At 32.6% G+C, this 27135-nt stretch overlaps 2 protein-coding genes across 2 annotated transcripts; both read left to right on the top strand.

The window, feature by feature from the left end:
* Nucleotides 1-96: 96 nt before the first annotated feature.
* Nucleotides 97-7355, top strand: LOC120205309. The gene is made up of 12 exons (XM_039205220.1): nt 97-390; nt 603-638; nt 762-887; nt 2638-2673; nt 2806-2841; nt 3969-4277; nt 4358-4492; nt 4572-4637; nt 4739-4804; nt 4892-5537; nt 6524-6654; nt 6774-7355. Exons 6-12 carry the CDS (start codon nt 3984-3986, stop codon nt 7353-7355), a joined length of 1920 nt encoding a protein of 639 aa, XP_039061151.1. The 5' UTR covers nt 97-390; nt 603-638; nt 762-887; nt 2638-2673; nt 2806-2841; nt 3969-3983.
* LOC120205204 (transcription factor MYB36-like) lies at nt 1329-2292 on the top strand. Its single transcript, XM_039205118.1, has 3 exons — nt 1329-1458; nt 1588-1717; nt 1791-2292. Exons 1-3 carry the CDS (start codon nt 1329-1331, stop codon nt 2290-2292), a joined length of 762 nt encoding a protein of 253 aa, XP_039061049.1.
* Nucleotides 7356-27135: the final 19780 nt, after the last annotated feature.

Genomic DNA, 27135 nt, shown 5'->3' with positions numbered 1-27135 from the left:
GGCTCCATCCCCTGTCCTCTTTACTGGTATATTTATGAGCCATACCTATCACTATCATATACTATCTTGGATACTTAAAATGGTACCAAAAGTCCACAAGTCCTGTGCTGGTTTGTTTTTCTTCCATATTGCTCTTGCTTGATATCTCTTTCTTGTTTGTTGCATGATAAGATCCTTTGTTATCCCATTTCAGTTGAATCAAGAATTTCTTGTGGTTTGATATTAAAGTTGGATTACTTGCAGGAAAAGGCAAGTGAACAGATAGTTGAGAATAAACACTTGAAAGAGGAAAACAAGCGATTAAACGCTGAGAATACAGCTCTAAAAGTGCAAATAGGACTGCTGCCTTCCAGTGGCAAGCATCCTGAGCATCAAAGTGTTTCATTCCAGGTAGCAACTCTGAGCTTCTAAAGTTTTTTAAGAACCTGAGTATTAAGTCATTATTTTGCAATTCGGTTCTTTTTCATGGCTGGCATTCATCACTAATGTTTATTATAAGTGACCTCAATAGCATTTGTTACATTATAAATTGGATGCATAAAACATACATTTAACCATTAAAACCAGTAATTCTTAACATATCTGTTTTTTGTAATTTGCAGGATCATCATGAATCTAACTCTGAAGATGTTGGCAAGGTATGGTATATTATTATACATCTTTACGGGTCTAATGGGTTTGAACTTTAACTGAAATTCATCTCATACATTATAACTATTAAAATCAATCAGTGTTGCTTATTTGCTTTTTTTCATTTGCAGGATCACCATGGAACTATTTCTGAAGCTGTTGACCAGGATCACGCCGAGAATACAGCACTAAAAGAGCAAATAGGATTGCTGCCTTCCAGTGACAAGAAGCTTGAGCATCAAAGTGTTTCTCTCCAGGTAGCAACTCCGAGCTTCCAAAGTTTTTTAAGAACTACAATAGAAGTCATTATTTAGCAGTTCGGTTATTTTTCATGGCTGACATTCATCACTAATATTTATTATAAGTAGGCTTAAATGGACCATTGCCTCTAAAGTAAACACTTTATACCGAATTGCTCTTAAAGTAGTTTTTTGTCTCAAAGTTTAAATTGTTACCTTATTTGTCTCCAACTGCTAACTTTGTTTTAAAAAACAAGGGTAAAATACATATTTAATCACATAACTAATTTTGCAATTCTGTTTTGGTCACCTATTTTTTTTTCAAAATCAGCCCTAAACTTAAGCTTTTATTCCATTTTGATAATCTAGTTCGATTCGATTTACTTTTTAAATTTGTAATATATAAGAATTCGTTTATATCACATATTTTTACAGTGACTTTTTGTTTAGCTGACAGGCATGGGTAGAGCTCGATGCAAAGCAAATTTGAAGAGAGGGCCTTGGTCTCCTGAAGAAGACGCCGCTCTCAAAAGCTATGTTCAGACCCATGGCACTGGTGGTAACTGGATCGCTGTGCCCCTTAAAGCTGGTACCCAAATCAACCCTCTTTTGTCCCTTAAAAACTAGGATTACTGAGAATCCTGCCAGCTTCTTGGTTGTTTTGTCATGATCTTTGTTCATAATACCAAGTTTCATGATTTTTGGTTCTTCTTTTTAGGCCTAAAGAGATGTGGCAAGAGTTGCCGGTTGCGATGGCTGAATTATCTCAGACCAGGCATTAAACATGGAGGGTTTACCGAGGAGGAAGACGACATTATATGCACTCTATATACTCAAATGGGAAGCAGGCAAGTTGTTGTGTTGTCTATGTTTTTTTCCCGGATATTCACTAAAAAAAACCCAACTTGTGATTGCTTTTAGGTGGTCTCTCATTGCATCTCAACTCCCTGGAAGAACCGACAACGATGTGAAAACCTACTGGAACACCAAGTTGAAGAAGAAGCTACTTGCCGGGAAATCGACAAGCTCTAATATCGACAACACTTTCACCAGTGCTGCTGTTTCATTGCCGATTGTATCTGATGTTGGCTATGGACTCGCTGTCACCAGTACCTCTCAAAGCTTGCCTTTAGACCCGGTCATGCACTTTTCTCAGCCGTCAGGTCCGAATCTGGACAACAGTCACAACAACATCGTTGTTGCCTCATCCCGAGAAGGATCCGCCGGGTCGGATTTTGCTGGTGATGGCTATGTTGAAGATAAGGGAAGTGTTCTGGTCGATGTTCATCATCATCAACAACAACAGTTTAGCAATGAGTTCATCAATGGCGGCGAGATTGGTGTTCCGAGTTTAGCAGATTTCTCTCATGCTGACATAAAGGTTACTCGAGGACTGAATCAAAGCGTTGTTAACCGATATTGAACGTGAACAAAAACTTAAACTTCATGGGAACCAAATTGGAATAAAAACTTGAGTTTATTGATAATTTTGAAAAAGAAAATAGTTGTGTGACCAAAACAGAACCGTGAAAATATTGAGTGACTAAATATGTAGTTTACTCTTGTTTAAATTTAGGGAAAGAAAACGTCCTGATAAATGCTTTAGGGAAACTTGGTACAAAATGCATAGTTTTGGAGGTAATGGTGCATTTAAGCCTCATAAGTAACCTCAAAAACTTTTGTTGCATTATAAATTGGATGCATAAAGCATACATTTTAACCATTGAAATCAGTCATTCTTAACATATTTATTTTTCGTAATTTGCAGGATCATCATGGATCTAACTCTGAAGCTGTTGACAAGGTATGGTATATTATTCTACATCGTTACGAGTCTACTGGTTTGAAATATATAATGCTTTAATTGCAATTCATCTCATACAATATAACCATTAAAATAAATCAGTGTTGCCTATTTACTTTTTGTCATTTGCAGGATCACCATGGAGCTAACTCTGAAGCTGTTGACAAGGTATGGCATATTGTTCTGCATCTTTATATTGGATTTAGAATATCTAATGCTTCAGCTGGAATTCATCTTTGGACTTCAATTGGATTAAACCATATTACGTCTTTTATAAAGCTTGTAAATATCGAATCTTTATTGCTTTTCCTCACAATTTGATCCTCTCAGCCCAGCAGTTTGGAAATGAATGAGTTACAAAGAAGCCTACCATACAACCAACATGAAAGAGATGTCAAGCAAGAGTAATAATGAAGAGAAAACAAAATATCATAGGGTTTGGACTTTGATAGCATTTTAAGCATCCAAGATAATTTGATTCTCACTTTGAATATAAAACCACAATCAGTTTAGGATTTATTACCTAGGATAAGTGAGAAGAAAATTTAAACTTTCTTTACCTTTAGGTTTTGTCTGTAGTCTACATCACATTTTCTTTTATTTTCTCTTTGTGCTGGAGTAAGTTTAGATTTACAGCATCCTGCTTCTGTTTGAAATGAAGCTTCGGATGTTTCGGCTTGATTAAACTGGTAATTTGGAGAATCCAATCAGTCCACCATTTATAGTAGGCCCAAAGATCTCATTAGTGTCATTGACCAACTCAGAGTCATCCATGAATGAGCTCCTATCGAGGTTGAACGGATTAGTTTTGAATGGGAATTGTGATTTATCTCGCATCAATGAAGGGGATCCATCTGATGAATAACCCCCCATGGACCAGTTTCGATTTGATGAATAACCACTAAACATCTTGCAGTACTGCTATATATATATTTAACTAGCAGAAGAAGAAAAAATAGAAGAAACAAATCTAGTGTTGCAGCTGGAATTCATATTTACAAGTTTAATGTCAGGAGGTGTCTTTTTACCGAATATGAACCCATTGTTACCATTAAAATCAATCACTGTTACCTATTTGTTCTTTTTAATTTGCAGGATCACCATGGAACTTGTTCTGAAGCTGTTGACAAGGTATGGCATATTGTTCTGCATCTTTTATATAGGATTTGAAATATCTAATGCTTCATCTGGAATTCATCCTTGGACTTCAATTGGATTAAACCATATTAAGTTTTTTATAAAGCTTGTAAACATCGAATCTCGATTTGCTTTTCCTCCCGATTTGATTGTGTCAGCTCAGCAGTTTGGAAATGAATGAGTTACGAAATATGCAGGAAATGGTTCTAGCAAATCCAACAAGTTTAATGTCAGAAGGTGTCTTTTCACCGAATGCGACTCCATCGCAGTTGGAAACCGTTTCAGCTTCTAAGTTCCCAGGCTTTACTAGTGTTGGCTTGATGCAAGGATCAGAAGACATTTTAGAAGTCAATGGGGTGAAATCAGCAGCTGATGTGGAGGCTCAGTTGAATGCCACTGAAGCTCCTAGAGATGCTTGTTTGCAAGTTCAAGAAATCTCACTCAACAAAAGAAAAAGAAATGTGCAGGTAACGAAATGATTTTCCATTACATACTTGTTTTTGTTCGTAGTCTAAGGTTTGATTGCTAAGATTATAGCAATTAGCAGGATGCTGAGATTGAAGGCCAACCACTGAACAAGGCAAGAAAGGACAGTACTGTTGAAAATCAAGAGAAGGGAGAAGAAGAAAGCATCCATATCATAGCCCAAATAGGCCAGACAAAAACCAGTCACAGTTACGATGTAAGATTTTAAATCCTATACTTTTGAAATTCAGCAATGTTTAGATCATTTGATTGGGGTTAACTGGTTATGACCGCAGGTAAGAATAGAAACCATCAAAGAAAAGAAGAGAACTCTTCAAGGACTTGTACCTGGGTGTAGCAAGGTGTGTTTTTTCTGGATGTTATTGCTTATAGGTTACGGTTAAACTAATAATTAGAACAACAAGTGTTGCTTATTTTGTGAGGGTCTTATTGGTTCTTGCAGCTTACAGGCGCAGAAGCTCTAGATGAAATCATTAACTATATACAATCACTTCAGCTACAGGTCGAGGTATTCTAGCTTCATTCAACAACTGAAATGGCGCACTTCAATCTTATCAAAATGATAATATCTTATATTATTATTATGATTTGGCAGTTCCTATCGATGAAACTCTCTGCATTCCATCCCATATCAAATGGTGATGCGGCCATTACATCAAATGGCGACGCAGCCGTTACTGACTTTCTCTTGAAGCTTGAAGCTGATGATGAGAGTAAAGTGAAATTGTCAGACTTTGTTGGCTTAGATGGTGAGCGCATACTAATAGGCAAATATAGGTTCCCACTCTCTCTACATCCTATCATAAAGAACATCATTGATGCCTATGGTGATGTTTCTGCAACAAGTAAAATGAATCCGACTATTGTCGAGGCGATCTACATCATGTTTTGTGCTTCCATCAAAGAGATGAGTGATCTACGGCTAGAGAAAGTTACCGAGGGCCTGATATTGAAGTGGAGGGATGTAATCAAGGATGCTCTATGCATGAATTTCAAGGTGGATTTTGCCATGGAACATTTGAAGAAAATTGCTAGCGCATACATTGGCTTAATGGAGCATTCTAAGATACTCAAGTTAGAGGCTCAGTTGAGTGCTATGAAAGAAGAGCATTCTAAGATATTAGAGAGGTCAAAGGTATTCATGGATGCTGCAGAAGATTTTAATGATAAGCCTGTCAGCTCGGGAATGTTTCTTTGCGCAAGGGGTGTTAAACAAACTCTTGAACGCACAAGCAACTCGAGTTCGACTTAAGAAGAGGATTCAGCTAACTCATTAATTTATTATTATTTATCTCCTCATTAATAGTTCACATGCCATTTTAATTTTAGTTATTTTATTTTACCATCTTATTAAAATAATTTTTTCCCCATTTGAAGCCCGTAAATGAGCTGGCAAGTCGAATGGTTTCATCTGTTATTTGGAAGCTCCAGTTCCTTGAAAGCTCGCAGATTTCCGCAAGGGATTGCAATCGCTGAACACTGAAACCGGTTCAAGATTTCAGATTTGGGTTATTTACAGTTGAATTAAAACCTATCATGTACAATGAAAATTAAAAAATCATAATTTTTTTTTAAAAAACCCCATAAAAACATTATTTTCAAAATGTATGTTTTGAACTTATATTTTATAAAATTATAATGCTTAATTTATTATTAAAAATTAAAATTCAAAAAATAGAAAAATAAAAAAAATGAGTTTTTTAAAAAGAAGTTTTAGATTTTTTAGACATTTTGATTTTTATTTGGTATCTTTATGATTTTATTTATTTATTTTAAGAAAATGTATTGTTTTTCCATTATGCATAATGTGTTCTGATTGTGCCACATCATTTTTTAATAGTAATGGAAATAGATAAATTGATAAAGGGAGGAAAATTGAATATATATATATATATAAAAGAGCCAAATTAAGAATTAAAATAAAAAAGAAAGAAAATTAGCTATTAATCCTTTTTTACTATTGTTAGCGATTCTATTTTTATATGTTTTTATGTGTTGAAAATAGAAAAACTCCAATTTTCTATCAAAAATTAAAAATAGAGAAAAGAAAACAAATTTATCGATTAAAAATAGAAATGGATTGCAAAAGCAGAAAAATGATTCAAATCATGGAAGTAGATGGTCCATAGCCATTTTATATGTTCCAAAGTAACTACTTGTCAACTTTTCTTCTAAATTTTACAGTCAAGTTCAATAAAATGAAAAGTCTGGCATTTTTTGTTTACAGGGAACTGGACTTGGAATTGCAAAGAAATGGTGATATTATTAGCAGCATGCACGATGATATTCTCGGCCATGTCATATCGTTTCTCCCTTTCGAATCAGCAAACCGGTTTCCTTTCGACTCGATGGAAAGATGTACGGAAGAGAAACTTTCCGGAACGAAAAGGAACCATAGACCAATCTTTTGCTGCAATTTCAAGCTTCCTATCGGACCAGCAAAGAACAATTAATCGGGGGTTCATTTTCAATTTAAGAAACTTAGTTTCATCGCGGTAACTGGTGAGCCTGATAAAGCACTTCACCTTGATTTCTCCAACGTGAAGCATGAGTTTCCATGGCTTTTTTATTGGTCCCTGGTTTATCATGCACCATCGCCATTGTCAGTTAAGGTGAAAACCCTTCATCTCAAATCAGTTTCTTTCACTTTCAGTGGGGCAGTTTCTTTCACTTTCAGTGGGGCAGTTTCTTCCATAATGACCAAGTTCAAGTTTCTTGAGAGTTTGACGATAGAAAATTGCCATGGCTTACGCTCATTAAAAATACACGCCAGGCCTAATTCGAGGTTCAAAAAACTTGATGCCTACTTCCTGCAATCGCTTCGATTCCAAGGCAAATTTCCGTCGTTTCAACGAGGTTGTGTTATTAGCTCACCTTGGTTCTGGCCTTTGTTTGATCATGAGATTTACCCGGTGGATGTCATGCTTGATTTCAGCCAAGGCTCTTGCTGTAGTAAGCTTGGAAGTTGCCGATTCCCGTCATTCTTCATTGGCTCCGAAGATATAGAATCTCTCACGCTTAGCTGCTGGTGTTTTAAGGTATGCTTCCGCTGCCTATAATATGTCTGTTTTAGGGTAAATGATTCCAATTCTTATGCCTTTGGTTTTGTCTCTGAATTTAGCCACTCGTCTATCCTAGGCTACGAGTACCGCCCTTTTGCTGGGCCTTTAGATTCCGCCTGATAGAGCTTTGGTGGATTGATTATGCAAAGGACAGATTCAACAGTGATGGCTTATTCTCCTTTTTGAACTTCTGCCCTCGACTTATCAGACTTTATATCACTGTAAGCTTCTTCTTCTTCATTTCATATTTCAATCCATATATAGAGTTGCAGATATATTAGAAGATCTAACTATTCCGAATGAAATCGGTCCTTATAGATTGACCCTAAAAGCCACAGAAGGAGAAACAGGGTGAGTAACTATTCGGTGGGAGTGGCAAGTGTTTCAAGATTAGAAGATCTGGAGGTAGTGAAATTTGAAGGATTTCCTAATGAGAAGCAAGAGATTATGTTGGCAAACAGGTTGAAACAAGAATTCAATGTGGAACCGCTAATCATAACAAACTCAAATTATTTGAATTGTGGGAGACTTATGGTAAAAGCACCTGCTGTTAATGAGCAAGGGGAGGAGGATTCATACAAGTATATTGAGGTGAGAGTTGAAGATTTGTATGGTTTATGCCCTAAACATCTTCACATGTGCATCTAATTATAGCTGCAAAGATTTTGGCTTTGTGCTAAATTTATTCTCTAAATCCAAAGAAAAACATGGGTGCTGTTGACACAGGTTGTTCTTGTTCATGCCCAAAGCTAATGTTGAAAAACTAGGCCTCAAATTTGAGAGCAACTAGCAAGATCAAGATAGTGAAAATCTCATGGATCATGCAAATATAGGTGTTCTTATTCATGCCCAATGCAATATAGGTGGTAAATCAATCGAACTCTAATGAATAAGGTTGTGCTTTCGTTTGTTTGTTTATGTTTGAAAGCATTCATGTTAAGTTCGTGTTTGTTGAAATTTTTAATATCATGTTCATATTCAATTATTTATTTTTGAAAGTGTTCGTGTTCGTTTAAATTTTAAAAATCACCTTCATATTCATATATTTATTTTTGAAGTTGTTTGTGGTCGTTTAAATTTTTAATATCATGTCCATATTTATTTATTTATTTTTGAAGTTATTCGTGTTCGTTTATTTATTATTAGTGAACATGTCCGTTTAGCGTTCACAAACATATTCATTTATCGTTCGTTTTATAGGTTCAAATTTTAGTTTTTATCTTTTCATTTGCATGCTACATAAAAAATAGTAAAATTATGTCACTAGTGCTTAAACTCCTTAAGATTCACAATTTTAAACTCTAAACTTTATCATGTATTCAATTTAGTCATTATTTTCACCAATATTTAAAATTTAAAAAAATAAAAGAAAAATGAGAACCGGATAAGTGAGCTTGTTTATGAATATAAATGAACGAGTCGATAAATAAGCTTATAAACGAGCTTATTCGTGAACATAATCGAACCATATACACCTCTATTCGTCTTTGTTCATTTATTAAAAAAAATAAAAAATTTATTCATACTTATATATTTAGCTTAATAAATAAACATAAACGAATGATAAGTTCATTTACACCCCTATTAGCAATCATCTTTTATCAGCTCATATGTTCAATGTTGAAGTATATATATATATATATATATATATATATATATATATATATATATATATATATATATTAGTAAATTACATAGATGGTCTCCTTTATTTTTGGTTCGAGTCCTTTAAGTTAACAGTCCATTTAATTTTGGTTCATCGGCCGTTTACTCCTGTTAATCACAAACATAAGTGTGACTTGACATTTAAAAAAAATAAAAGAAAATCCACATAATGACTGGCTGTAATATAGAAGAGGAAGAAGAAAAGCTCGAGATACTTCCATGAAGGATTGATAGAGATAATGTGGCTGCAGCAGATAAGGTTGGAGCAACTCATGATTATATAGCTTGTGGCTTCCAGTTTTTGTTTCATCCGGCTGCATTTTCAGTTGTTACGACCCCCTCGCTTGCAAATTGAAGTTGGAGGAAAACGTATTTCCTTGCCCTCAACCTTGATTATAAAGAGCATTCCTTTGTTGATTCTATGGTGCTATCGATTCTCTGTAAAAACAGACGACGAGAATTCAAAATCAGATGCGGCACTAGAGAGTAAAATAATGGTAAATTCTTTCAGGTTTTGGTACCTGTGAGCACGAGTGAGTTTGGCTTCCTTATCGTACTCTTGGTTTTCTCTTGCGTTGAAGATTTGGAACATTAGAGCAAGGCGGATTTGGGTGTTCACTCTCTGTTGCTTCATTTGGTTAATCTCCTCCCGGAGTTGGTGGCATTGAGATTCGAGGGCTTGGAATTTTTCTCTTACGTGCCTTTGCCCCTCCCTGATCTCCTTTTGTTCGTCTGCCATGTCCGATTTAGCTTTCTAATGCATCCATCTAGTTTTTTCAACCTTCTTTGCTGGAACAATACAAGGGTTCCGTTGCTTCTTATATGCTCACTCTCTCTTGATCATAATAAGCAATCAATGGAGATTTGTATCTTGGTGAATTGCGTTAAACCTCCTTCCAAGGAGATAATGAATTGATTATTAAACCTTCATGAAAACATGCAAATTCCATCTTTCTCTCTTAATCAATCACGTGGATTAGTATGAGGAATGGGGTTGAATTCTGCACACAAATTCATGAAAAAGAAGATGTGTAAACAAGACAACTGCAACTTCGATTCTCATAGATCTCTTTATATACAACTTTGAAGTCTATTCCGAGTCTTCTTTTTTCTTCTTTTTTTTTCTTCTAGTTTTCATTTTTGTTACAGTGTATGCTTCTAAAGATGAGACTTATTCGCTTATTGCTGCTTATTCTATTCAATTTGAACTATTTTTTTCCGACGCTCTACCCTTTTTCTGGGTTATTCCTGTAGGTATCTTGAAACAGTTAAATCGATCACCGATGGAATTGGATTTTCAATAACCGAATTAACTAAAAATATTTCTTTAATCACTAACTGATCCGGTTTTTTTTTTAAATATTATCGAATCGATTTTTTTTTAAAATATTAACCTAATCCAACAAAGTTCGATTAACTCGGCCAGTGATCATATTAATTTAATTTTTATAGGTCTTAAATTTTAATGGTTTGAGTTTAAAATATGTATTTAATATATTTAATATTTTTAATTAATTAATCAATTTCGAATTGAGTTAACAGTTAATCAAATATTAAAAATATTAAATACGAAAAAAATCCGAGAATGAAGGGGAAAAAACCCTAAATTTTATTCTCTTTTTTAGGGTTTATGTTGTTGAAACGAAAGGGGAGATTCTTTTTTAAGATTCCAATGGTCCAATGCATTAAACTTTTCGTTTCCTCTTCATTTTTTTTATTCTCGTTATCGATTTTCCTTATTAAAGAGTAAAAAAAATATTTTTTTATATTTTAAAATTTTTAAATTAATTGCATTTAATTTTTTAAATCTTTTTTTAAATATTAAATTAAAATAAATAAATATATAGTATATAATTATCAAGCTGGAAGAAGTAGACAAGCTCAGGGACCACTACTACTAGCTCTATCATGCCAGAAACAGCACATAAACTTATCCGTTGAAATATCAAATCACGAACAAAAACCAAACATCAAATAACAACAATTATTACGACACAAAAAGTTTAATCAGATAAGCTCATGGATGAAGATAACATATCATAATTAATCAGATTATTCAAACGGAATTTTATTTTTTTTATGCTTTTAATGTATTATTTTTCATTAATTAATACAAAATAAGTCAATTAAGTAATTCGACTATTAAAAGTTACAAAATGATATTTTAACTATAGAATGTTGTTTTATTAAGTCCATTGACTATTAAAAGTTACAAATTGATCACCAAACTATTCATTATATTCTATAGTCATCCTTTTTCATTAAAGAATTGACGGTTGTCTACGCTGAATATTAACATGGTGACTTAGATATGATAGTCGTTTGTGATTCCGGGATCAAATTTTTTCATATCATAGTCAACAGGTTAACGCTCAGCTCAGAATACCATCAATTTTTAACGAAAAATGACGAGTTTGGTACATAATGAATAGCCGAGTGATCATTTTGTAACTTTTAATAGTCGAAAAACTTAATAAAACAACACCTTATAGTCAATGAATCATTTTTATAATTTTCCTTTTTTGGTTTATTTAATTTATTTTTTAAACCGTTTAAAATAATTATAATACAATATTTATTCATAATATCTCTTAATTATTGATAACACAAATAACTATTCAAATCTTGAACCTGTAACGAAAACGGTGATAAAAAGTCGCTAAATGAGCCATCACCATAATCGAAGTCGCTAATTGAGCAAGGTGATAAAAAGTCAGAGAAGCCGAACTATTGGAAGCCCAAAATCAAATCCAAGTGCAATGAAAGTGGAGACAAATCATTGGATAATATTTTTTAATGGAAAATAACGGTATTACAAAAAATCTAATTAAAAATATTATTGTAAAAATCTGGATAATATTTTTTTATCGATAACATTCAATAATATTTTTATAGATAACATTATGGTAATTTTGATTTTTTTTAAATTAAAAATATTATTATATTTATAAAAAAAACCTAATTTCTTTTAAATTTTAAAAAAATCAAATTCATAAAAATCTTAAATCCTAACCCTAATAAGCCGTTGTCTTTTTCGGTCATGACCACTGCCGTCGACTTAACCTCTGTCATCCTCCTAGTCATATGCTATCATATTTTCCACCGATTAACCGTTAGATTCATTGGGGATCGTGATTTTTATCCTAATGTTCGTGTACAAAACGTCAATTTACCGTCAATCAGTCACGATTTCATAGGGATATTGATCATCGGGTAGGTGAGATCACTTGGAGCTTTGTCGACGGCAAAAGGTGACGGCCGGCTTGAGTTTAAAGGTTGAAATGAATGTCTTCAAAATTTTGGGTTTCGAAGTTTGTGTGTGTGTGTGTGTTTTTAAATATATGTAATTTTAATTTTAAATAAAATTTTAAAATTATTCGAATGTGATATATGTCACTTAACGAAAAAAATTGACGGTGTTTACGGCCCGACCACTTAATGTAGTCTCTTTCGTAAAATTAGACACCAAAATTATTTAAAAAATACTATATACACCTATTCATGAAAAGCGATTTAATTTTATCACTTATTTTATGTTTAAGCCTTCATGTAAAAAACTTTGATGGTTCGTGCATGATAAAAGACTGTCCAAATCGAATCAAGATTTCTACCTTTAAAAAAGGATGACGAGCTAGAAAAGAAGTTCCTAAAACTTGGTTCCATCATGATTTCTTTTCAAACTAGGGAAAGAAAAAAAGTGAGAAGGACTTAATATTAATAAACATCACTGTTTATAAGTAAGACATGAGTGCTCTCATCATAGTATTAAATTGTAGTCGTAATATTTTTTAAGGTCATTGCAACACTATACGTCGTGTTATTAACATAAAAATATAATTATTTTTTAAAAAATAAATCGTGTTGTAACCTCTGTAACATTTGTAGCTTGTATACCGCAACTGCAACTATAATTTAATACTATGACTCTGGTTGATACAGGTGTAATAGTGTTGTTCATGTCCAAAGCAGAATGAATGCATTAAGAGTAGAGATGGGCATGGTACCCGAACCCAACGGGTTCTGACCCGACTCGACCCGATTGGATTGGATTTTTTTTTTTTAAAAAAAAAAATCGAATTCGGGTCAGGTTGGGTTGAGTCGGGCATTTAAATGTGATGTTCGGGTCGGGTTGGGTTCGGGTTTAGGGTGAAAAATATTTGACCCGACTTAAAAAAAATATAATTTTACCTTATATATTTAGGAATAATTACAATAATACCCCTCTATATATTATTTTTTCCAATTAAGTCACTGTTTTTATTTAATAACAATAATATTTTTATTATTATTTCGGGTTGAATCGAATCGATTTTTTAAATAATATATCGGGTCGGGTTCGGCAGGGCGTGTGGCAACTAAAGAAGGTGGTGGCTTGCTAATGGGCTAAATCAAATGGGCGTTGGTTGCAGCAGAGGTTGTTGTGTAGGCTTGCTTCTAATGGGCCGGAAGGCACTGGTCCGGCTCAAATCATTTAGTTTACAAAATTAAAATATTAAGTAATTAAAATAACTTGAAAATAAAGTAAAACCAAAATTGACGTCATACGAAATGGAAATTTTACTGAAACTTAAGTGTTGGTTTTAAAATTATTATTATTTAATTATTAATGTTTTAAGAATGATGTTTTTAGCTTTTCATACTACTCATTTATCCTTTAAATAAAAGTATTATTTATTTAAGAATCGAATAAGTGAAATGAACTTTTGATATTTATTAATGATTAATCTAAATATGTTTATATGATTTTTATTTTTAAATATAAGTTACTTTTAATGTTTAATAGTTATATATATTTATTAAAATTTTAAATATGAGTAGGCAGGATGGAATTTGATATTGACGAGCGGCAGGCGGCGTGCCGCATGGTGTCAAACGACAATCGCAAGACTCGTGCAGGCTTACCACCAAAATCGCTCGGCCAAATACTTGTAGTGACGCGAAAGAGAACAATCTACTCTATTCTAATTTAATCTTTAAAGGCTGTCCTACTCGAACTTCACGTGCCATTTGTCAAGGAGTCGTAAAGAGAACAATCAACTCTATTCTAATCTAATCTTCAAAGGCTGTTTCCTACTGGAACTTCACTTTGGCATCTGTCAAGGAGTTGCGGAACCATGCATTCAGGGATGTCAATTTCACCTCTATTCGATAGGTTTTGATTCGATCTGATCAGCTCAGATGTGTTTTTTTATAATAAAAAAAATTTGAGTTAGATTTTTTAAGGGGTAAAATCAGGTTGGATTCAGGTGGAGGGTGAAAAAACTTTAATCTGATTTGACCTGAGGATAATAATATAGTTTCCTTAAAAATTTATTATCTTTTTAATTAAATCCTTAATTTATATCGGGTAAGGTCAGGTTGGGGTTAGAACATATTTTCGGATCCGGTCAGATCAGATGTAAATATCAAATTTTTGAATCGATTGAATTCAGGTGGAGGGTACATATTTTCAGATCAGGTTGATAAAAAATCCGATCCTAACCCGACTCTTTGCTATCCCAACATGTACCACACTTTTTACTGGATCTCAATGTCGAGGAATAAAAACTATAAACAAAAGTAATTAAGATAATTCATAATCAATTTGATACCAATTTCGAACTTCGTAAAGATTCACAACTGATTTGATATCAATTTCGAATGCTGTTAGGAATAAATAACTCTCGAACTCTTTCAAATAAAACTTTGATCATTACGAAAGTTAATGAAAAAATGATTTCAATGGCAATTGATTACAATTCAAAATTCAAATAGTTTAATTTGATGCTATTCCAAGAAGTTCTCGATCTTTCTCTTTGAAGTCTTAAACTAGAAAAATTCAACAATTGAGACTTCTAACTAACGATTCATGCTGTTAATCGTTGTCATGCTAATGTGGGCATTAATCTTATTGGCATGACGGTCGAGAATGATGATGTTTCAAAGGGGATTGATTACTCTTTTTTCTTCTTCTGAAAGTCCAAAAGTTTGATTGTTCGAGTATTAAGTACCGCATCATATGTCCTCGAACTATGACTATCATTTTAAATTGATCTCAAAATTTTTGGATATTTCAATTTAATCTTTAAACTATGACTCTTATTTTAAATTATTTCCTAAACTTTTGAACATTCTAAGTTCATCATCGAATTCATCCAAATATGTAATTAGTTTCAATCATAATTTAACCAAAATTTTGTTTTTTCCCCAGATATATAATAGTATAACTTGGACTAACGATTTTATTAACAATGAATGTGATTTGTATATACGTATAGTTTGGGATGAAATTGGAATGCTAAAAGTTTTTGGGGACCAATTAGGAAAGAGGGTCATAATTTGAGATTGAAATTAAAATATTTAAAAGTTTAAGGACTAATTTAAAATGATAGTCATAGTTTAGGGATGAATTCAAAACATTAAGAAGTTTAGGGACCAACTTAAAATAAAAATCATAGTTTGAGAACACGATGCAATTAACTCAATTTTAAATTGTAGGGGAAAGTCATACGATCCGGAACTTGGAAAAAACATATGTTGGGGGATTATTTAAAGTTTTCAAAAAATTGAAGACTTTAAATAATTTTTCAAATATTTTAAAAAGTTTAAAATATTTTTTTTTAAAATAGACTTAATGAGAACTTAAAAAGGAGGAAACTTAATTATTCAAAATTTTGAAACATAAAGAGGATTTTTAAAATGTTGAACTCAAACTAAAATTTTAAAAAATTTAAAGATATAAATGTCAGTTTTTCAAAAATTTTGGATAGCTAGGCCCCTCTAACCTTTATTCTGGTCCCTCTAGCCTTTAAAAATTTTAAAGATATAAATGTCAGTTTTTCAAATTTTTGGATGGCTAAGTCTTAGGGGTTAATTTAGGATTTTTTTTTGAAAAAATGATTTTTAAAAATGTTGTATAAACGTGTGTTTCAAAATTTAATTGTTTAAAATTATTGTTAAAAAATGAGTTTAAAAAAATAAAATGTCTATTATAAATACTATGTTGTAAATTAAAAATATAACATTTAAATTATATATACACTTATTAATACTATATATAAAATATATTAACTTAAACAATATATTTTATGATAACTCATTAATAATATTTTTGTATATGAAATATTTTATTAGGAAAAAATATATTATCAATATTTTTCAATACGAATACATCAAATTATTATGAATTAAATATTTATTTTGACAAAAAATATTATAAAAAAATTTTAGTAATTAAAATAAAATAATAAGTCATAAATTATTTTTAATGATTTTAATATTAAATTATTAAAATGAAATATGAATATATAATTAAGTGAAATCCATGCATTACTAAAAGTAATACTATAATTTACTTTTAAAGACAAAGTTGAAAGCGAAAAAAATAAAAAAAAATCCTTATTTTTACAGTTAGTTTAAAACTATAATTTTTACCATAATTCTTTTTTACCCGTTTATAATTTTACTCTCGAAAGGTACTTTTTACTTAAAAATAATTTTAATAAGCTATGCGAAATGAAATCTAATTGTATTGAAAAAAACTATGTTCACATAATGACGATATATTTAGGCTAGCAAGAACGAATACTTACCTAGTAAAAAGATTTGGTTTTTTTAAAATTTACAATATTTGAATATTTTGTCCTAGTTTCTTTTTGTCGTTGTTAATTTTTTTTTTTGGTAACTGATAAGATGTCAATTTTAATTTTAATAGTCTACTATCGATATTTATTATTTTCCATTTATTTTTTATAATGTATGTTTACTTTCTGTTATTGTTTTTAAATTTTAAATAAATTTATCCGTATTATACGTTTTTCTATCTTTACGACACATTTTTAATCGTTTGATTATTGTTTTCATTTTTTTCTTAGGATTGATTTTTAACATCACCACGACTGATTAAGACGACACTTATTTATTATCATGTTTATCTTCCTTGCTTTGGAGCCTCAAATTTGATTTAGATACGTGAATAGTTTTTTCACGTCGTTCTACTATGATTTTGTTGGAAAAATTAATAAATAATTGAATAAAATTGATGTGTTTCAATAATAAATTATGTCACTTGGTGAACAGACTTATTATTTGGTATAAAGTTGCATCCATTTAATTATACCTATTAGCTTTTCAATAAATCTCTTCATCAAAAGGTCATAACCTTTTGATTAATTTCTTCTCCTCTATAAATAGGTTAGTTAAGGCTCAATCTTAGAAACAATTTCCCAAACATTGGAATAGGAAAACTCTTAGAAATTCCTTCCAAATTCGTTCTTTCCGGTGATAGAGAAAGGCAAGCTTGTGTCCGTCGGATCACTGTGGTTGTGCTTACTATTGTAATCGTTTGTTGTTGTATCCTGTGAGATCGACGTCCAACGTTACTCAAAGCACCTAGGAGAGGACGAATTTGTCTTAAGGAAACTGTTCATACAGACTTCAACAAAAATCCTTCTTCGGTTTATTTTTCTGTACTCATCTGATTGAGTGTCAAAATATAAGTAAACCAATTTCTTGTCTCTACTTTAAGTTTTATTTATTTTGCTTCGTTCGATTATAAAATAATATTTATTATTATTATTATTTTATCTCGGATTAACCATTTTGTCTAACAATCTTAAGACATATCTCATATTTTATTTTACGATTCTAATCCGTACGAAATAGTTTTGAGTTTAATCTAAGCCATGCAGTAATCGACCAGTGGGAAAAATGAATTGATTTTGCTTAGTGATCGAGTCTGCATGTTTGGAATGTGAATCCATATAGATATACACACATATATATAGTTATAATCCTTTTACGTTTGGGTTATTGCGCATAAAGTTTGGGGTTATTACGTACAAAGCCAAGCGTCTTTCTGGTCAAGTTCCATGCCTATTGAACGTAGAGCAACTTAAGAAATCAATCAAATGTGGTGCTAATATGCGAAGTCCCCTGGGTCCGCCCTGCGTGGATTACCCAGATTTGAAGGAAGTTTGACAGAGACTATTAAGAATGGGGTCTCGGGCTCCATATTGATCCAAACAATGGACATCAATCCAATCTGGTTTCTTTGCCGCATACAGAAATTGCATGACAAGGGAATTGGAGGCAGTAAAATGAAGAATAAAATCTAATCAAGCAAAAGTACATTCAGCTGGTATAATTCAGGAAATTGGTTAGTGGCATTTAATTAGTGCGCATATACTAAATTTTGTCTTATTTAATACTTATCTTGTTCCTTACAATGCTATTTTTCTTGGTGAGAAAAACAATAACAAAACAAACATTGGACGCAAGGAACCAAGATTGGAAACTTCATGGAAATAAAGTGAAATTCCCCCACTGATTTGAAAAGCTATTCACATACAAGTTGGACATAATATCGATTCGTCTAACTTTTATACGTGATGAGACACTTCCATACCAATTTGTCTACAAGCCTCGGTGTAGGATTACCCTATGATAAGTGTATGTCGATCAAGAATTCAAGGGGTAAGTATTTTTGTTTTGAGTTTTAATTTTATTAAATCCTGACTATTAATAGCTTCAACAGAATGATGTTGATTGTGAACTTCTATTTCCGGTTTTAGTTATACTAAATTCCCGTCGTTTAACAGAAATCACTTAATTGTTGGATTTTAGTCTTGACTAAAATTCGTTGCGATAAATAAGGGACCGAACAGAATTATGATGTATGTAAACAAAAATCGGGCATATAATTATGTTTTCAGGATTTTAATCATATTGTTCAACAAAATTTCTTTGATTTACTGTTGATAACAGAAATCATTTGGAGGTAACAATATTGTTACAAATTTTGTTTTAGAAATTTAATTTCTAATTAAATTTTGTTGTTTAACAGAAACAAATTGTAAAATAAATTGAATTAACTTTCAATTTATTGTTGGAATATTTACAAATTATGGTTATGTATTTTAAACGAAACAATGGTAACCCCATTGATTCACCTAACTCATGATTTGAATGTTGATTCCTATTCAGACTTTGAATAAAATTCAACGATGTCAGTGGTTGTGAGCCACAATGAGAAGCATGTGAAATTCATGGATAGAATTTCAAGACATAGTGACATAAGATGTTATATTTAATCATGTTGAATATGGTCAAATATAAGATGATCCTCCTATTCATAGAGAGGATGAGATAGACATTATTGTCATTAAAGCTTGAAAGCACTCTAAGTTTCTACGTCGGAATTACATCTCGAATGGATTGTCAAATACATCATATGAAGTGTATAATATCCATAAGATCGCTAAAGAATTATGAATGGCATTTGTCCATGTTCTGAGTTGTCACAAAACATGTGAAGGAAGCTATTTTATTAGCAAATTACCTTTAAATAAGGCAACTTACAAGAAAATAGGTGAGGCATCAAAGTGTGAAGGTGCCTTATATAAGTATAATGGTAAGTCGAGACACATACGTCGTCGATATAATATCATTAAACAATTGATCTTAACTAGAGTTATCTATATTGATTTTGTAAGATCAAAGGATAACATTGTGAATCCGCTAAATAATGAGTTGAATCGAGATCAAGTTGATAAACATTGAAAGGAATGTGACTAAAGCCAATTAATATTTAAGGCACTATGTGAAGGAAAACCCAACTTAGTTGACTGGAGATCCTAAGATCTAAGTTCAATGGGACAACCTACTTGCATAGACCTTGTGAGGTCATTGTGGGGGTTCTTATCCCCAAGTCCATTCCTATGATGAAAATAGTGACTAAAATATGGAAAAGGTTAAGTAATGCTTTTAATGACCACTATATGTTTTGGTGAGTCGAACAACATAAGTCATCTATGTGAGAGTGAAGTGGAGCCACTTCAAAGAGACTATTGGGGCATAGTTCTCTAACCTCTTGCAGAACCAGAAGATGTCCACAGCTATATGGACATAACCATGAGAACCAAATTCTTGTCAGTGAGATATTGTGTGAGGTATGTCATCGCTTACAACAATGGCATGACAGTTTAAGGACATCACGTCTACTGGACAGCCAGTAAGGTAAACATATTTTTACAATGGAATGTTCAAAAGGGGACGCCTACCTATCCCATGCAAATATCGAGCGCAGAATCTATCACCATATCGAGTAAGTGTTTGAAATCATTAATTTCATTCATGTGGGGGATTGTTGGAAAAATTAATAAATAATTGAATAAATTGATGTCTTTTAATAATAAGTTATGTCACTTGGTGAACATACTTATTATTTGGTATAAAGTTGTATCCATTCAATTATGCCTATTAACTTTTCAACAAATCTCTTCATCAAAAGGTCATAACCTTTTGATTAATTTTCTCTCCTCTATAAATAGGTTATTTAAGGCTCAATCTTTGAAACAATTTCGCAAACATTAGAATAGGAAAACTCTTAGAAATTCCTTCCAAATTTGTTCTTTCCGGTGATAGAGAAAGGCAAGATTGTGTTTATCTGATCACTATGGTTGTGTTTACTATTGTGATCGTTTGTTGTTGTATCTTGGGAGACCGACGTCCAACGTTACTCAAAGCACCTAGAAGATGACAAATTTGTCTTAAGGAAACCGTTCATACAAGCTTCAACAAAAATCTTTCTTTGGTTTATTTTTCTCTACTCATCTGATTCAGTGTCTAAATATGAGTTGACCAATTTCTTGTCTCTACTTTAAGTTTTATTTATTTTACTTCGTTCGATTATATAATAATATTTATTATTATTATTATTTTATCTCGGATTAACCATTTTGTCTAACATATTTATGGTTTATCGATGGTCTTTTGATAGCTTGATCATCTTTTTACGTTTTTTACCGATACGATTAGATCTATTTGTATCTACTTTTTATTCGAATTTATTCGTCAGATCTTTTAACTTTTTTCTTTATATGATAATATAATATAATATTCAAATAAAAATTCATTTTATCAACGTTGGTGTGAGTTAACTTCCGGTTTTAAAAATGAGGTGTTTTTCCCGAAAAATCACTTTTTTAATCTAATATTCCCGATCAGGCACCGGTCATACTATATTTCTCGATCTAACACCATTTGTAGTAAGGCGCGCCCCCTGCAGCGCGCTATACGTTGATTTGACGTCACGTGGGGTAAGGCGCATCCCCTGCGGCGCACCTTATGCTGACATGGATACACGTGTGTATGGCGCGGGGCAGGGGGAGCGCCATACGCCACGTTAGAGATAGCGCGGGGCAGGGGCCGCTCTATTCAATTATCTCAATTATCAAACATGCATAATGCAAGACGCGGTGCAAAGACCGCGCCTTGCATTATTTTTCCAAACTTCCCGGCTTTAAGACATTCTCTATCGGCTATAAATAGTAGTCTCCCGTAAACTCTCTCACCAACAATCCTTTGAATCAGTAAATAACATCCGACAATCATCTTATATTTGATTCAGAAGTTTGCTCGATTTTTCGTTATAAGGTAATTTTGTTATAATATTTATTTTATAGTTATATATGATTATTTGAAAAAATATTATACTAATTGTTTTCAATTAATTTTTGTGTTTGTAGAATTAGAAGTGGGAGCATACGTCCAAATTGCAGTTGTTTTTTTACAGATATAATATTGTTGTACTTTTAAACTCTAAGAATGACGCGACTTTCAACTATTGTTTATTATGATAGAGAAATTCGAGAAGATGAAACCGGCGTTGTTTTCGTATCAAATGAGCGTGTTAAAATATCATTCAAGAGAAACATAACTCTTGAGGAGCTGATAACGAAGATTTCGAGGAAGATTCATGTTGGAAGTAGTAGAAGAATATCGTCGTTACAGTACATATTTCCAACATCATTGTTGCCATTATACAACGTTAGAACTATTAAACAATGATGATGTTGAAATGATAGTTGATAAAAGGATCTAATATACGTTTTCTCTCCTAAAATATAAATAATTACACAAATTAATTTTTAAACTAATAATCATGCATTAAATAAATTAATTAATTAAATTAAAACGTTAAAATGTTACCGTATCAGCAAATATCGAAATATATGATTTTCATCCAACCGAAGTAGATCGCCTTCCATTTTATATTTGCAAAAAAAATTAATTAAATAAAATAATTAAATAAATTACTAAAAAATACTAAATATAATAAAATATACTTTAATAAGATAATATAAGAGTATTTGAGAGAAGTTGAGAGGATTTGATGTGATGAAAGTGATTGAGAATGAGGATATTTATAGGGAGGGATGAGTGTGAATGAACGGGGGTAGGTTGGTAATTAAGAGTATAGCGCGGGCAAGGTCTGCGTCTTTTTGACGCGTGTCAGAATCTCAGGTAAGGCGTGGCCCCTGCGTCGCGCCATATACTTAATTATCAACATATCCTCGCCCGTTCATACGTGTATCCATGTCAGCGGCGCTCCGGCGCGCCTTACCCCACATGATACTAAATCAGAGTATAGCGCGCTGTTGGGGGCGCATTTTATTACAAAGAATGTTAAATCGAAAAATATAATTTGATCAGTACCTAATCAAAAATATTAAATTAAAAATATGATTTTTCGGGAAAAAAACTCCTAAAAAGGTTTTGCTGATTCAAAACTAAAGCTGGTTCAAATACAAAGTTCCAGGTATTGGAAAATGAAACCACAGCTATAAAATACTTGGAACTTGACCCAACTTTTATTTTCCTTGTACACGATGATTTCTTTCGTTTGGTTTGTGAGTCACTTTCCCTTTGTTTCATCTCCGAACTCTGTTTGCTCAGGGGAACTGTGGAATGATAGGAAGGAGAAGGATGAGGAAAAAGTGAAACGGCAGGGAGCACTGCAATCAGAGCTGAAAGCTGAAATGAACTTCTGAAATGAAAACTGTGGTTTCATTTATGCTGTCAGCTCTGCTTGCACGGCTCTTATTTACCAATTCCTTCACCTTTTTTCTTATCCTTTTTCTTCTCATCATTGAATGGCTTTGATACTTCAAGCACAGAGGAAGAGGATGAAGCTAAGAAAACCTTTTCTCTGTCAGCTGCCTTAATGAACCCTTGTTTCTGTTCTGGAGCTTTTGGTTCACTTTCCTTCCATTTGAAACATACCATTAAAACACGAAGAATTTAAATCTGAAAAAGAAATACAAAGCGAAAATCTGCATAGACCATCACCAATATCTGGTCGCTTCCTAGCAGGCGGTAAGTCAATCTGCTCGCTTATAGAAATAATTTTGATCTAAAATTTTGTTTAAAATGGTAAAATATTCTGTTTAAAATGTAAAAATATTTTTAATAAAAATTTTATATTCACAAAAGATTATCGACTCAAATCAAAAAGTTTAAAAAACGATATTTTTATGTTTTAAAATTTCGTCTGAGAAAACATTTTCAAATGAAATCAATCAACTGTTACTTAAAATTGTTATTTAATAATTTAAAAATATTTAATTTTATTTTTAAAAATATATAAACAGTAATAGTAAATCCCAGAAGAAGAAAAACCTAGTTTAAAAAGAAAGATTAAATCATTCCAAAGAAACTAAAAATTTGGGTTGGATTTGATTCAAGAATAAATGTAATTGCTATTGTTCATAAAGGTTCAGGACTTGCCAGAGAAATTATTGTAAGGTCAAATTCTTTTAAAATTGTTTCAACTGTACTTATTTATGGATGCCATAAAAATAACTATGTTTATAAGTTAAAATAGATTTCAAGTCCATGCACTTTTCATATATTTAATTTTAAGTATATAATTTTTAAAGTTAAAGTGCACTTTAATGCATTGATATATATATATATATATTTGCTGACTTTATTGATGTGATGTTTTAAATTAAAATACCCATGCTGAAAGCCATATGGTAAAAAAAATATTGATTGTTGTAATGCACTTTCGTTTATGTGAAAAGATTATTGATTTGGCATTTCATATGAAAAATGAAAAAAAAAATTAGAACAATATGCCAAGTTGATATATAAAAAATAATAAAGTAAAAAGTTCAATTATTATATACGTAGTATGAATTAATTTATCTCGATCGTTAAAAGAATTATTATTGTTCTTAGATATCATCAGCGATTGCGAGAGTGATTGAATGTTCATTTTAAAATGGTTAAGAGTACTTAAAATAAATATTACTTTGTAATTAAAGAATACTTCAGGTACTTAGATAAAAAATGAATACTTCTCTTTGGAATAGAAGACTATTCTGGATCGCCTGTCTACTCGAGATAGACTAATTAGAATGAGAATTATTACTGATAGTCTTTGTATTTTGTGCAATGAGGATCCTGAATCCAGAAATCATTTGTTTGTTGACTGTATTTATGCTACTTCTCTTTGGAATTCTATAATGAATCTTTCTAGCATGAGAGATACACACAGGTCATGGGAATTAAGGATTGAATGGGCTACTCAAACTTGGAAGGGTAAATCTCTCCTTTCCACCATTTTGAGGATCGCATGGACTGCTTTTATATGCTTCATTTGGGAGGAAAGAAATAGAAGACTTTTCAACAGAGGATCCAGAACTGCAGATCAACTTCTCACGTCTATAAAGGAGCAAGTTCGAATCAAACTCCGTGACAAGAATACTAACAGACTAGATTATGTTAATTCTAGACTTTGTAATTATTGGGGTATAGACTAAGCCTTTTGTTTGTAAATATGTGTTTATACTCCTAATAGGGATGACTGTTGTACTATGAACCATTCTTACTTGGGTAATAAAATCTACTTATCCAAAAAAAAAATGAATACTTTAGATACTTATTTTAACAAAAAATATTTTAAGTATTTATTGTGACAAAAAAATTAGGTACTTATTTTGACAAAAAATACTTTAAATATTTAAATGAAAAGATATTATACTTTAAATAATTATTTGTTATATAATCCTAATATAAATAAAAATTTGTTCTTATCAAAAGAAATGCTAATTATTATCCATGAACACGTATATAATAGACTATGCCCACGAATGTTGGCACATGTGGTTGTGATTCAATAATTTGAGTTTATTGGACAAGTTTGAATCCCATCATCGTATTCTTGGTGGACAATTTGTAAAGTTCAATGTAAATTTTGTAACAACCCGAATATTTACAAAATAATATTTAATTGAAATTGGACGTTAATTGTGAAAATTGGTGAAATTTAATGACTGAACTAAAATTTATGAAAAGTTATAGGCCATTTTATAAGTTGAAGGAAATTCAGGGACCAAGCCCTGAATTCCTCCAAGGAGTGTCGGCAGGCTTATAATTTAAGCGTGGTTTCTGATTGTAAATCAGAAAACACAATTGAGAATTTGCTCAATTTTCCTTCTCTCGTACCCTTACTTCCAAGCCCGATTCCGACGCCGTTCGACGTCCAATCGTAAAATTGAAACCACCGTTGTGTTCATCATCAAGCGAGGAACAAACCCTTCAAATTAATTGAAGTGAAACGCTGCCAAACATCGGGAATTTTCAGTCAAAGCATCGTCGTTTTTTTAGCTCTATCGCCGGGAAAAACTTAAATTCACCGCCGATCGTTGTTCCGTTTACGACACCTCCTGCACCATCGTGTTCCTTGTGTCGTTTTGAGTCCGCCGGTGTCAACCTTGTTCGCCGTAGACGGCGGCGCGTGAGGAGGTGGAGCAGTCAAAGATTCGGCCGAGTTGAAATACGAGCTCTCCGCCATTCAAAAATTTGAACCGATCGTTGTAAGTATCTCGGAATCGCTCAAAATAATTTTTAGAAATTTTTCCGGGAATTTTCCGACACCGTGGCACTGTTCACGCGTCGCACGCGCCGCCGCAGGGAGAGTGAGCTGCTGGAAAACCGGTTTGACCAGTTTTGAACCAGTTTGACCGGTTCGAACCGGTTTGACCGGTCTGAACCGGGTTGACCCGACCCGACTGTTGACCGTGACCGTTGACCGTGACCGTTGACCGTTGACTTTCTTTGACTAAAACTTAAAATGTCTTGGACCGACCCTTAAACGACCGTAAATCTTTTCCGAGTATACCTATCCTGATAGTTTTCGATGTGCCAAATCCATTTCCGCAGTCCGTTTCGCCAAATTCAAACCCGAAGGTCTCCAAATCGACGGTCAAAGTGGTTGACTTTGACTTTGACCAAGAATCTGAATTTATGAAAAGTCATACTTTATATTTTTCGATGTCCTGAATCCGTTTCCGCAATCCGTTTGGCCAAATTCAGACTCGAAATACCCCAAATTGATAGTCAAACTCGAAAAATGCTTATATACTTAAGAAGACTAGCTTTGAACAATTAAATAGGATTTGGGACTGATAGATTATTATTGTTTGAAGGTACAAGAGACTCTCCGGATCGTTCGACAGCTCGACCTAGCTCTTCTAGATCAGTTAAACCACGTGTGCCAATATTCACCCGTTCGAAAATTGTAGCAGAGCGTGGTGAAACCAGCAATCAGTAAATTTGCTATTTGAACCTATTGTCGAGGTGTGTTCCCTACTTATTATTGAACTGTTTTATTGGTTTTAATATGTGGTACACCGAATTCATTGGCTATTGTTTTATGGATGCACCAATTTAATGTGACAATTTATGGAATATGGCTGCTATCTAATTTTTGTTTTGAAATGGTATATGATTACCATGTTTTTGGATTTATGGAATTTATGTCACGGTGCAATTGAATTTTGGAATTGAAATACGATGGAATAGCTCTGATCAAGCTAACTGGGCTTAATGTGACTCTTGAGGGCCCCAAGATGTTTCATTAGGTTGGCTTTCCTTTGCTGTGTGCTTAGGGTAAGCTATATGGACTTATTGACTTGGGCTTAAGGATACAAGCTTCATAGCCTATCCTTAAGTCGGCTTTCTTTTTGCTATGTGCATAAAGTAAGCTATATGGAAAATACTTTTGGGAACTACTGATGGTGTACCAGAAAAGGGTTTAAACTATGATTTTCAAAAAGTTAAACTCTTTTACGAATTTGTGAGATTACTGGACTATGATTTGTACCTATTGTGATTTTATGGAAATGTTGGGACACACTGAGCCTAGCTCACCTTTTGAAAATGTTTTCCCCTTTCAGATACTGTTGGTTAGATACCTTGGTTCGAGCACTTGGAGGATCAACATATCTCTTGAAGTAAATCAAATTGTAATGTTTTTATCTGGCAAGTTGACTTTATTTTGGTG

This window comes from Hibiscus syriacus, unplaced genomic scaffold (genome assembly GCF_006381635.1).
Source record: "Hibiscus syriacus cultivar Baekdansim isolate YM2019G1 unplaced genomic scaffold, ASM638163v2 tig00012370_pilon, whole genome shotgun sequence".
In the NCBI taxonomy this organism is placed as follows: Eukaryota; Viridiplantae; Streptophyta; class Magnoliopsida; order Malvales; family Malvaceae; genus Hibiscus; species Hibiscus syriacus.
Note: the sequence above shows the minus strand (reverse complement) of the source record. Positions and strands in the feature narration are given on the sequence as shown.

Coding starts and splice junctions, on each gene's coding strand:
- LOC120205204 (XM_039205118.1), top strand. CDS start 1,329: ATGGGTAGAGCTCGATGCAAAGCAAATTTGAAGAGAGGGCCTTGGTCT. Junction 1,459..1,587: donor CGCTGTGCCCCTTAAAGCTG/GTACCCAAATCA, acceptor TCTTCTTTTTAG/GCCTAAAGAGATGTGGCAAG. Junction 1,718..1,790: donor TATACTCAAATGGGAAGCAG/GCAAGTTGTTGT, acceptor GATTGCTTTTAG/GTGGTCTCTCATTGCATCTC.
- LOC120205309 (XM_039205220.1), top strand. CDS start 3,984: ATGAATGAGTTACGAAATATGCAGGAAATGGTTCTAGCAAATCCAACA. Junction 4,493..4,571: donor AAACCAGTCACAGTTACGAT/GTAAGATTTTAA, acceptor TTATGACCGCAG/GTAAGAATAGAAACCATCAA. Junction 6,655..6,773: donor TTTCGACTCGATGGAAAGAT/GTACGGAAGAGA, acceptor TTTCAATTTAAG/AAACTTAGTTTCATCGCGGT.